The 13,007-nt window shown below is 41.3% G+C and overlaps 1 protein-coding gene across 4 annotated transcripts in view; it reads left to right on the top strand.

The window, feature by feature from the left end:
• Positions 1-13,007, top strand: part of EVI5 (ecotropic viral integration site 5) — a 207,545-nt gene that overhangs the window by 56,852 nt on the left and 137,686 nt on the right. For all 4 annotated transcript variants that reach the window (XM_080655654.1, XM_080655652.1, XM_080655651.1 and 1 more), the window contains exons 3-6: positions 3,437-3,626; positions 4,280-4,504; positions 6,602-6,676; positions 9,932-10,057. In XM_080655654.1, coding sequence (XP_080511780.1) covers positions 3,437-3,626; positions 4,280-4,504; positions 6,602-6,676; positions 9,932-10,057 — 616 coding nt within the window. The remainder of the gene's footprint in view (positions 1-3,436; positions 3,627-4,279; positions 4,505-6,601; positions 6,677-9,931; positions 10,058-13,007) is intronic.

The raw sequence follows: 13,007 nt of genomic DNA, 5'->3' as shown, positions 1-13,007 counted from the left end.
GGCCGGCAGGCAGAGTGGTTAGGGATGATCAGGCAGGTGAGCAGTTAGGAGTCAGCGGTCACGGACATCCCCCGAGGGGTTCCAGATTGGAGAGGGTGCAGGCCGGGCTGCGGGACAGCCTCCCCCCCCCCACCCCCCCCACCCCCCCCCCCCGCGCAAATTTCGTGCACTGGACCACTAATTATGAATAAAACTTATATGGACTTTCAACTGCAAGTCTTTTTGTGGACATATGTTTTCATTTCTCTTGCTGGGTCATATGAAAATGTACTTAAATTTATAAAGACTTGCCAAAGTGGTTGGATTCTGACATCAGTATATGAGTTATAATTGCTCCCATCCTGGGCAACACTTGGTGTGGTCATTCTAATGTGTCCATAGTGTGGTTTAACTTGCATTTCCTCATGACTAAAGATATTGAGCACTCAATTGCTTATTGGCCACTTGATTATCTTGTTTTGGAAATTGTCAGTTTAAGTCTTTAACTCATTTAAAAAATGTGTTGTTTGCCTTCTTATTGATTTTAAGAGTTCTTCATATATTCTGGATGCCATCTTTTGTCAGTTATGTATGTTGAAAAAATTTTTTTCAGTCTGGTTTACCTTTTTATTTTTCTAACTAGAGGCCTGGTGCACAGATTCGTGCACTGGTGGGGTTCTTCAGCCTGGCCTGCGCCCTCTCACAATCCGGGATTCCTTGGGGGGTGTTGGAGAGCTGGTTTTCGGCCCGATCCCCGCAGGCCAGGCCAAGAGACCCCACCGGTTCACGAATCTGTGCACTGGGCCTCTAGTGTGAATATAAGATCTTTGGTTAATCTCTTCCCGCCCTTCCCCCAACCCCCTTCCCTCTGAGATTCATCAGTCTGTTCCATGTTTCCATGCCTGTGGTTTCCGCTCCTGTGTTGAGTGTCTGCTCCCTGGTGGTCACTGCCGTCATAGCTACCGGTTGGCCAGTCGGCCAGTTGCTTAGGCTTTTATATATATAGGTGGTATCTTTTGAAATACAGAGCATTTTAAGTTTAGATTTTTTATTCATTTTTTCTTTTATGGTTAGTATTTCCTTTTGTCCCATTAACAAATTTTGCCTGTCCAAGGTTATGAAGTTTTCCTGTTTTCTTCAAGGACTTTATAGTTTAGCCTTTATATTCAGCCCTATTGTCCATTTTAAGTCATTTTTGTATGTCGTGTAAGTTAAGGCAGGGACAGTATCTTTAAATAATGTGATGTCTTTACTTGAAATATTTCATTTATAAATATTTCTCACAGTTTTGTCTATTTGTATATGTTATTTCAGTTTCTTCTGAAGGTGAACTGCTTAACCCTTTTCTCTAACCCATCCATGAATTTCACTTGGCATTTTCTGTCTATTCTGAAAGTTGCAATTTGGCAATGTGAGACCTTTCTGACTCTAAAAGCCTTCTGTTTAGGTACCTTTTCATTAATACTTTCATTGTATCTCATACTTACGTTTAACTTAGGAAATATCATTAGGTTCTTTTTAACTGAATGTCTCTATTGATGATAGTGATAGTTAATTATTTTGACATATAGCAAGCATTCAATGAATAATTAAGTGAAACAGAACTTAGGTAAGAGTTATTTTGTAAAGTTTGTTTCTCTATTTCATTTGGAATTCTTAGGGTTTAGAATCATATATAAAATGATATATGTACAATAATTTTTCTATAAGATATGATCCATGGGGAAAAAGTATTTAAAGTCAAAATGTCATCATTAATTATGGTTTTTTAAAAAAATATATATTTTATTGATATTTTACAGAGAGGAAGGGAGAGGGATAGAGAGCTAGAAACATCGATGAGAGAGAAACATTGATCAGCTGCCTCTTGCACACCTCCCACTGGGGATGTGCCCGCAACCAAGGTACATGCCCTTGACCGAAATCGAACCCAGGACCCTTCAGTCCGCAGGCCGACGCTCTATCCACTGAGCCAAACCGGTTTTGGCATTAATTATGGTTTTTTAATAAAGAATATTTATGGCAATAGTTGACCCTTAATTTGACTGCTGTATACATTTTTCTATTTCTAGCAATATTTGGGACATTTTATTTAAATTATTTTTGCCATGAAAATGTATTATGTTATCCTATGAATAAGGATAGTTATTGCCCAATTTATATTATTGTTATTGAATAGGACATCTTGAATTGAAGGTTTTCTAATATGGGGGGTTTTCATTTTATTTCAATTCAGTCAGTATTTTATGTACTTTATACTGAACTAAATGCTTTTAGGGATATAAAGATGAGTAAGATATAAATCTGTCTCACAAAGGGTATTTCTTTCTGTAATCTGCTAAATAGTGTTTTCTGTATTGGTTTTTAGTATATCATAACTTAGTATTGGGAGCATTTCAGAAAACATATTACTTTCTGAAGGAGTTCCTGGAAGTGAGTGGTAGCCATGTTCAGTATACAAATAGATGTTTTAGGACCCTTATTTGAATAACATACAATTTACATCTTTATAATGATAGAGCCATATTTTCCAGTTTTTCTTTATAGTCGGTGTATATATGAAAGAAATAGTATGGATTTGATGTTGTGGTGAGTCCTGGAATAGATCTCTAACCTTATCTCAATCCATCTTTCTACAGAAAAGGAAGAAACACAGGGTTCTAAACTCAAAGGCCAACAGGACTTTCTGAATGGAGAGGTCTCAGTTTAACAGTGCAAGCCCACTGATAAATAACAGCTTTTAGTTGGCCTGAGTTTTTGGGCGATTGAGTGGATAAAAGCTCCTGTTCACTATACCTTGTTTTTCCTGTGCAGGATTATGGACCTGGTTTTGCTCTATCTTACTTTTCAAGAGAATCCAGAATTATACATAAATACAAATGTATGTGTGTATAAAAAGTAAATGAAGTCTTTCCAATTTTATTATTAGTATTATTCAGTTTTTTTTATAATAAGCTGCATGGTCCGAACAAAACACTTTCAGTTATTGATTAGTTATACATGGGTGAAGTAAAATGAAAAAAGAGAAGGGATTTGTTTAATTTGTGTGATTTTTTTTCCTTTTAGTTCTGGACACATTTGTAAACATGATAGGATGAGTTCTTCCATATAATTTGTTATAGCTTTTCCAAGTATAGTTTCTTTTTTCCTGAAGCCCTCCCAACCACTTTTCTCACCAAATTTCTCCAAATTTGAATTTTAATTGGAGATGAAGGGACATTATGATGGGACCAATAGGACTAAAATATTTAACATAATTTATTTCAAAATTTGAAATTACTATGCTTAGATGAAAAATACAGCAGTAATTTTATAGATGTCAGCCAAATGTTACTGAAATTACACATATTTTAAAACTATGGCTAAATTGCTGTAGTGAAACTCTAAAAGTACCATCATTACTTCATCTAGTATTACTGTGAAATTAGATCTTGAGCAATTTTTAATTATGTTTTAGATTGTTAGAGACGGATAGTAAGTCTTTGAAATCTGTAAATGGGTCAAGAAGAAACAGTGGCTCCTCCCTTGTATCAAGTTCATCAGCCTCTAGCAACCTCAGCCACCTTGAAGAAGATTCTTGGATACTTTGGGGAAGACTTGTTAATGAATGGGAAGATGTGCACAAAAAGAAGGAAAAACACATTAAGGTATTCATATTCTTTGTTGAAGTTCTTTCTCTTATCCCAAAGGGACTCACACGTGGATTGATAGAGGATTAAAATTCAGATTTAACTACTTTCCAAGTACTATAATTAAGAAGTGTCCTTTATATGTTTTCATTTATTTGTCCCCATAGAAGTTTTGATTTGTAAATATCAGTTGTTATAGAAGTCTCCTAATTGTAGAAATATATAGGTGAAAATTATTTTAGAGATAAAATTCTATCATTTTATAGATTCAGAAATTAAGTTGTGACATCCTATATCCTTGCATTTTTAGTATGTAACCTTTTTTTTTTTTTGGTCTGATAACAGCCCTTTATAAGATGATGGTTTATTGTACTGCCATTCACAGCTCTGAAGATTATTGAGTCCTTAATACCTTTAGAGATCATACTTTGAGTAAGATTCTAAGAATTTATAACATTATAGCCTTTCCTTCCTCAGCCAGAACAGGATACCCCCAGGGGCCAAATCTTAGTATTGGTTAAAAGGTTCCCAAGTTTTATTATAAAACTAGCTTTGTGGATTATAAACTTGATAAAAGTCTTCCACTCTATTTCATACCCCAATAAGTCTTCGTTGATTTTCAAGGTAGGTGACTTAAATAATTCATTTTAAAACTTTACTTTTATTTTTAGGAACTTGTTCGTAAAGGGATACCCCACCATTTTAGAGCAATAGTTTGGCAACTTTTATGCAGTGCACAAAGTATGCCAATCAAGGATCAGTATGCGGAACTCCTGAAAATGACTTCGCCTTGTGAAAAATTGATCCGAAGGGACATTGCTAGAACTTATCCCGAACACAATTTTTTTAAGGAAAAAGATAGCTTTGGACAGGAGGTTTTATTTAATGTAATGAAGGTAAGTTCTATTTATTTTTCGAAATGAATTCTCAGAAGGTTGAAAGTATACATTTTCCACAATGAAGCATGAACTCTCACCCCAATAATCAGTTGCTTTGGCAATAAATTTGGCTTTAGCATAATTTTTGCTTTAATACTGATGCTACATTACAGTTTAGTTTAGAGAACTTATTAGAAGATTCATTACATTGCTCAGTATTAGTTGGCCAAAATCAAGTAGCCTAGAAATCACTATACATTGAGAGATCCCCTATGAAAATGAATATTTCACCTTCTATGAGTTTCACTATCTGGGAACAAATTTTTCTACTTGCTGTGGTCAGTGTTATTAAGAGCTCTTAGCCATTGAAAGTCTGTGCCATTGTAATTTTTCTTCAGTATTGCCTTTTCCTTTTCCATAGTATCTTTCCCTTCCAACTACCTCTGTGAAATACTGATTTCTTATTAAACCATTTATATTTTGCCAAAGCTTTCTTTACCTTGTGGTCTTATTTTTATTTAATAATAGAGGCCTGGTGCACGATATTCGTGCACGGGGTGGGGGGTGTCCCTTAGCCCAGCCTGCACCCTCTCCAATCTGGGATCCCTCTCACAATCCAGGACTGCTGGTTCCCAACTGCTCTCCTGGCAGCCTTCCTGATTGCCCCTAACCGCTTTGCCTGCCAGCCTGATCACCCCCTAACCACTCCCCTGCCAGCCTGATTGATGCCTAACTGCTCCCCTGCCAGCCTGATTGCCCCTAACTGCCCTCCCCTGCAGGCCTGGTCACCCCTAACTGCCCTCCCCTGCAGGCCTGGTCCCCCCAACTGCTCTCCCCTGCAGGCAGGGTTGCCCCCAACTTCCCTCCTCTGCCGGCCTGGTCACCCCTAACTGCCCTCCCCTGCAGGCTTGATCCCCCCCAGCTTCCCTCCCTTGCAGGCCTGGTCCCTCCCAACTGCCCTCCCCTGCTGGCCTGATCGCTCACAACTGCCCTCCCTTGCAGGCCTGGTCCCTTCCAACTGCCCTCCCCTGCTGGCCATCTTGTGGTGGCCATCTTGTGTCCACATGTTGGCAGCCATCTTTGACCACATGGAGGCAGCCATCTTGTGTGTTGGAGTGATGGTCAATTTGTATATTACTCTTATTAGATAGGAATAGAGGCCTGGTGCAGGGGTGGAGGCTGGCTGGTTTGCCCTGAGGGTGTCCCGGATCAGGGTGGGGGTTCCCTTGGGGCGTGGGGCGGCCTGGGCGAGGGGCCTGTGGTGGTTTTCAGGCTGGCCACGCCTCCCGGCGACCCAAGTGGAGGCCCTGGAATCTGGGATTTATTTATCTTCTATAATTGAAACTTTGTAGCCTTGAGTGGAGGCCAGGGCTGGCCAGGCTGGCCAGGAAGCTTGGCTTCCTCCATCGCCGGGGGCAACCCAAGCTTCCTTCTTACTTCAGCTCCGTGGTTGCTGCCATTTTTGTTGGGATTTATTTATCTTCTATAATTGAAACTTTGTAGCCTTGAGCGGAGGCTAGGGCCGGCCAGGAAGCTTGGCTTCCTCCATCGCTGGGGACAACCCAAGCCTTGTGCTTGCTTCAGCTCTGTGGCTGCCACCATTTTTGTTGGGATTTATTTATCTTCTATAATTGAAACTTGTAACCTTGAGTGGAGGCCAGGGCCGGCCAGGATGGAGCTTCCTCCATTGCCGGGGAAACCCAAGCCTCCTGCTCGCTCTGTGGCTGCAGCCATCTTGGTTGGGTTAATTTGCATACTCGCTCCTGATTGGCTTGTGGGCGTGGCTTGTGGGTGTAGCGGAGGTATGGTCAATTTGCATGTTTCTCTTTTATTAGTGTAGATACATATTAAATTATTTTTAAGTATTGTTACTTTCCCAAGTACAAACTTCTTTCTTTTTTTGCCCTTAGGAGTTGTTAGTTTCTAACTGGGAAATTGTCAAAAGAAAAATTGATGTTATAAATTATTTGCTTATTAAATGTTTATAGTATAACATTTACAACAAGCAACTAAGAGTTTTTCTAAAAAAATAGTCTTGTTTTACTATTTTTAAGTTTTTAGAGAAGGAAAGTATAATATATTAAAGTATTTTGAACAATATTTTTTGCTTTTCAGGCATATTCTTTAGTGGATCGTGAGGTTGGTTACTGTCAAGGAAGTGCTTTTATAGTTGGATTGCTGCTTATGCAGGTAAGTTAGTACAAGTGTTAAATGTCCAATTAAGTTATTTATTAAAGTTGCATTGAAGAATTTAAAAAGTATCTTGTTTTTTATTAAATGTAAGTTGCTATTGGGCATTTTTTCCTAGGCACAATTTAATTAGGAGTATTTAGCTTGCACTTTAAAAGATTACTAAAATTGTTGAAAATAACATGCTATGATGTCCTCCACTAAATGAAATTTCACGTCTTTGGTATTTACATTTGGACCACAGTATTTATTAAAGCCTGTATCTACTTTTAAATCTTGACTTACATGTCAATATTTAAGGAGGAGTAATCTTTTTTCAACCAAGGAGGACATGATTCAAATGTTGGTATGCAGTGTTATGTTGTACAACATCTTCGGAAATTTTATAGGACTTCTATTTGTCATGGAGCTGAGGACTTGTTATAGGCTCTAAGTGTGGTACTCAGTCACCCCAGGGATACGGTATATATTTCTGTTGGCAGTGACTTATTTTGGAATGGGTTTGGGTGGGATGTTTTCAGAAGTCAGGGACAGGATAATCTTAGCTTTGAAGGGAAATGTCATAGAGGGGTTATCTCTTCAGCTTTGTTAAAAAAAATTAAAAAGTCCATCATACTCTATGTTTAGTCTCAGATTAAAACATAGTCTGAAAGGAAACCTTGGAAATAATTTGATTTGAATTATGTAGGCTGTTTTTTGCATCTTAATTTTGCACTGAGTTCTATGAATTTGGATTAGATTATTTAACCTCTCTCTGAGTCTTAATTAGGCCATATTGTCTACTTTCAGATTCATTGTGAGGGCTGTATGAGATAATATATGTAAAAGCCTAGCATGATGTTTGGCACATAGTAGACAGGCAATAAAAGTTAAATGACTTCCCAAGATTACATATCATGATAGATAAAAGCAGAATAAGATTAAAAAACTATGTTTCCTAATACTTTGCTTCATTTAGCTAACAGTTCTACCTGAGTTTGTCTTTTTAAAATATATTTTATTGATTTTTTACAGAGAGGAAGGGAGAAAGATAGTTAGAAACATTGATGAGAGAGAAACATCAATCAGCTGCCTCCTGCACACCTCCTACTGGGGATGTGCCTGCAACCAAGGTACATGCCCTTGACCGGAATCGAACCTGGGACCCTTCAGTCCGCAGGCTGATGCTCTATCCACTGAGCCAAATCAGCCAAGGCTCTACCTGAGGAAGGGATAAAGGGAGGGAGGAGGAAGGGAGAGAGAAAGGGAAGGAAGGAGTCAGGGAGAAAGGAAGGGAAGGAGGGAGGGGGAAGGGAAGCACGAAGGGAGGAAAGGTTTTGTCAAGAGTAACTCTTGGCTCCTGTCTTGGTTGTGTCAACACGGCCAGGAAAAATGTGTTATTACTGGAAGCAGTCTTCAGTGAGAAGAATGCCTAGAGATCCTTTGAGGTTTCCTCTTTGAAACACACTGGTATAACGTGAGTGAATGAGCATTAGAAAATTTTACCTTTTTGAGAAAGATGACTTAATAATTTAGATAAGTGGCCGAAACCGGTTTGGCTCAGTGGATAGAGCGTCAGCCTGTGGACTCAAGGGTCCCGGGTTCGATTCCGGTCAAGGGCATGTACCTTGGTTGCAGGCACATCCCCAGTGGGAGGTGTGCAGGAGGCAGCTGATCGATGTTTCTCTCTCATCGATGTTTCTAGCTCTCTATTCCCTCTCCCTTCCTCTCTGTAAAATATCAATAAAATATATTTAAAAAAAATAATTTAGATAAGTGTTATTTGCTTAAGTATTATGAATATCTGTGTAGCTCTTACAGAGTTTTTACATTCATTATCTTATTTGATATAATTTTCTTGTGAGTTACATATAAATTGTGAAGTTGATATCTTTAAACCCCAATTACAGAATCTTTGAAAATGTATTTTAAAAGTTCTTGTAAAACTTATACCATATCATTTCTGCTCAAAATGTTTTTTAAAAGGGTTTCCCATCTCACTCAAGGTAAGAGTCCAAATCCTTACAGTGGCCTCCAAAGCCTGTGTAATTTGGTTCCCTGTTACTTATCCTCCATAACCTAACTACCATTTGTAACATTACTCCTACTTTATTAGTGCCCTGTTTGCTGTTCCTTGAGCCTGCCAATCTTGATTCCATTTCAAGGCCTTTATATTATTTTCCTAGGACTGTTTTCCTCAGTTGTTCCCTTCAGTATTCTGCTCAAGTGTTATCAAGGCACTTTCCCTGACCTAGGTAGGGAAAGTAAATAGCATCTCCCCAGCTTTTCCTGTTACTCTACTTTGTTTTGTTTTCATAGCACTCATAGCCATCTGACATATATTAATTGATTTCTTCCATACCTTGTCCTCTCCACCCACTAGAAATTACAAAGTTGCTGAGTGTAGCAATTGTGTTTATTTTGTTGACTGGTAGAGAGAGAGGTGGGGGGTATCTAGCAAGTGAGACTGTTAGTCTCAGAGGTTGTTAGATTTGTCTAACTTTTCATTTGCTGTGATACATGGGAGATTAAAACCTTCTGATTTTTAGTCTGTTGATCTTGACATTGTATTACATGGCCACTCAAAGACAGTGTTTATAGTTGGATGGGTACTTAGTTTAATGTGGGAACCCCTTTCACGTCCCGCGTGGTTCAGGGTTCCGGTTCAGGGTTCGGGTTCTGGAGAAGGCCGCACACAAATGAAAAGAGACTTGGAAAAGTATTAATTTGGGAATATTGGGGGCCAGGCGGGAGCCCAACTCTAGTGGAAGGACTACCCCTTGCTCTGGCCTTGCAATCCCTTTATTGAGACTATGGGATACGCCCATAACCTTTAGGCAGGAAATTCCAATAACAGAAATTTACATGAAACAAACAGAGGTGGAGGCTGCTTCAGCTAACAATGTTTCAACTAAACTGTGAGTGATCAAAACAATTAAGGTTGTTGACCAGCCTTCCCAGTTTCCTGGCCACATCTTTCTATTAGTGGTAGAATGATTGGTTTCCGGCAGTTTAAATCAGGTGTCCTCAAACTATCTGGCCCTCCAGGTGCCACTGCCTGTCCTGCTTAGCAGCCGACTCATCCTGGGCCCACAGTGCGCATAGGAATTTGTTCATAGTTTTTTTTTTAAACTATAGTCTGGCCCTCCAACGGTCTGAGAGGCAGTGAACTGGCCCTCTGTTTAAAAAGTTTGAGGACCCCTGGTTTAAATAGACTTTAACTTACTTGTGTATCATAGAACATTAACCTAGTGTTGCTTTTTTCTCCTAATGTAGATGCCAGAAGAAGAAGCCTTCTGTGTATTTGTTAAATTAATGCAAGATTATAGACTTCGTGAACTTTTTAAACCAAGTATGGCAGAATTGGGCCTTTGTATGTACCAGTTTGAATGCATGATACAGGTAAAAGTGTAGTGTTAAAAAAAAAGGCATTTTGCCTTTATATTTTGTCATGTTGGTTTGAGTGACACCTGAGCATATTTAATGTTCAAAGCATTACAGCAGTTGAAAAAAATTAGTGTTTTAATCACATGATCATTTGTTAGTTGATTAATACAATTTAGACCTACTTTTCATTAGGCATTATCTGCAGATAACTGCACTATCACAGTCTGGAACTTGACTGCAATTTTCACATTCAAACCTTAAACATATGTGCTAAATGTATCATAACCCCATTGCCAAAATGCATGTTTTCTTATTATGACCTACTAGAGGCCCAGTGCACAAAATTCTTGCCCTTGGGGAGAGGGTCCCTCAGCCTGGCCTAAGAACTTTAGCAGTCCGGGAGCCCTGGGGGGATGTCCGACTCACGGCTCAATGGGCCTAAGCCCACTAAGCAATGCCATGGAGGCGGGAGAGGCTCCCTTAGCATTGCCACGGAGGCGGGAGAGGATCCCACCACTGCCACTGTGCTTGCCAGGTGTGAGCCCGGCTTCTGGCTGAGGGGTGCTCTCCCTGTGGGAGCACACTGACCTCCAGGGGGCAGCTCCTGCATTGAGCGTCTGCCCCCTGGTGGTCAGTGCATGTCATAGCAACCGGTCATTCTGCGGTTTCGGTCAGTTTGCATATTAGCCTTTTATTATGTAGGATACGCTGTAGATGAGGCCTCCTCTAACCATAAGAAATGCAAAAAATTCACTGTTAACTCATTCTCGAATTGCCCCCACTTAAAATCAAATTGCCCCCCTGTGGGGCGTGTGCTGCATCTTGGGAACCACTGGGCTTTTGACACTTTTCCTCTCTAGCTTCATTTCTGAATACATACGCATATACCATGGGAATTGTAATCTCTTCTCCGCCTACCTCACTGGGTTGTCATGAGGAGGTTCTGAGCTAATAAACCTAGAAATGTTTCATCAAGTAAGTGATGTCTAAACGGGAAGGGATTGTTATTTTTAAGCTCATGGGTACCCTTGCAGGCAGCAGGTGCTGATTAGGGGAGGAGGGCATGATTGTTTCTGGGTACTGTAGCTATGGAAGCTTTGCAGAGAGTTCCGCAGGCCTCGGAGGGGCAGGCTCTGGCCAGCAGCCCTGTAGCGGTGGTCGTCCCTGGAGGTGCTGGCGGGGGGCAGTATGTCAGGGGGGTGCTAGGGGGGTGGTGAGGCTGAAGGGGAAGTAACTGTCAAACCTTCCTGCTTGGCGCCATTCTTTAAATTGTACATGGCTGTTTCGCAGCTGTACCTGCTCAGGGCGGGGCTCCAATCTCTTGGAGCAGGGTGGGGGCCGGGCCAGGGTGGAGCCAGGTGGGCTAGGAGGGCAGGTTTAGCCACACCACCAGTGAGGTTCAGCGTGTTTCCACTGCGGAGACGGCACTGCTGCTGTCGGTGGGTGGGGGGGTGGGGGGTGTAAGGGTCTGACCCTGGGGGCTGCTCAGGACTGCCTTCACCCGGGTCTGGAGTTGTAGGGAGGAAAGGCGTGCCCAACCCCAGTGGAGGGGGCCCTGCAGCAGCGAGCCCCGGGTGCCTCGGGGGCGCTGACTGGTGGTTGCTGGTGTGCTGTTGTTGTGGGCGCCCCTGGTGGGGTTGGCGGGGGGAAGAGATCGGGAGTTGGAGGTGCAGGCTGCAGCTACCCCTGAGGCTGGATCTTCTCCCCATCCGGTCAGCCTTCCTGTCCCCCCAGGGATGCGGGGGCTGGGGTAGGGTGTTCGTCCGTCCCCTTGGGGGTGCGGGGGCTAGGGTAGTGTGTCCGTGCAGGAGGATTGGAAGAGCTCCCTGTGGCTGCTTCCTTTTCCTTCTTTGCAGTCCGGGCTCCTATCCGGCACTCTCCTCAGATCCTCAGAAACTTGGCTCCGGCCGCCTGCCCCCTGCTGTGCGTGCAGCCTCCTGCTGGTCTGTCAATATGCAAGTTGGTCATTACTGGGACACCGTAACGGACAATTAGCATATTACCTCTTTATATGTATAATTATATCCTATTATTGTTATGTAGACTAGGCTCTCTTACAGGAGCCCATGACATCATGACACTGATGTTAGTTCATTTCCTTTGAGATTGCCTCTTCTGTCTCTTTCAGTTCTCCCACCCCCCCTTTTTTTTTTGTTAATCCTCACCTGAGGATATTTTTTCCATTGATTTGTAGAGAGAGTAAAAGGGAGGGAGGGTAATAGGGGGGGAGAGAAAAAGAGAGAGAGTAACATTGATGTGAGAGAGACACATCGGTTGGTTGCCTCTGGCTATCATCCCAACCAACGGGCTGGGCATTGAACCTGCAACTCAGGTATGTGCCCCTGACTGGGAATCAGTGACCCTTCGGTGTGCCAGCTCTCTAACCACTGAGAAACACTGGCCAGGGCATGCCTTTCCCTTTTTATCTCACATTTTGCTAGCGTTCAATCTTAAAAAATAATGTTTCCATCCTTTTCTGTTGCTAGTTTAAGACTTAAGAGTCTAGTGACTTCATGAGGGTGAAGAGGAGAGGAATCAAAATTAAATGAAAAATACCTTTGAAATATTTTACCTTTCTGGATTTAATTTTTATTTTATTTTATCCTTACCTGAGGATATGTTTATTGATTTTAGAAAAAGAGGAAGGGAGAGAGAGGGAGAGAGAGAGAGAAACATTGATGAGAGAGAAATACTGCTCAATTGCCTCCCATTTGTGCCCTGACTGGGATTGAACCTGCAACCTAAGTATGTGCCCTGTCTGGGAATTAAACCTGTAGCCTTTTTGTGTATGGGAGGATGCTCCATTCAACTGAGCCACCCAGCCAGGGCCAGTTTTTATATTTTATATATAAAAATAAGTTTACTATATTGTCCTGTAAAATAATGGTGTAAGTATTCTCATTTAGTTAAATGTCAATTAGATAAGCAGAATTTAAGAATATAGGTTAATGATTGAGCTGGCATG

Source organism: Plecotus auritus (assembly GCF_963455305.1).
Source record: "Plecotus auritus genome assembly, chromosome: 2".
NCBI classification, from domain to species: domain Eukaryota; kingdom Metazoa; phylum Chordata; class Mammalia; order Chiroptera; family Vespertilionidae; genus Plecotus; species Plecotus auritus.
This window is presented reverse-complemented; position numbering and strand designations above follow the sequence as displayed.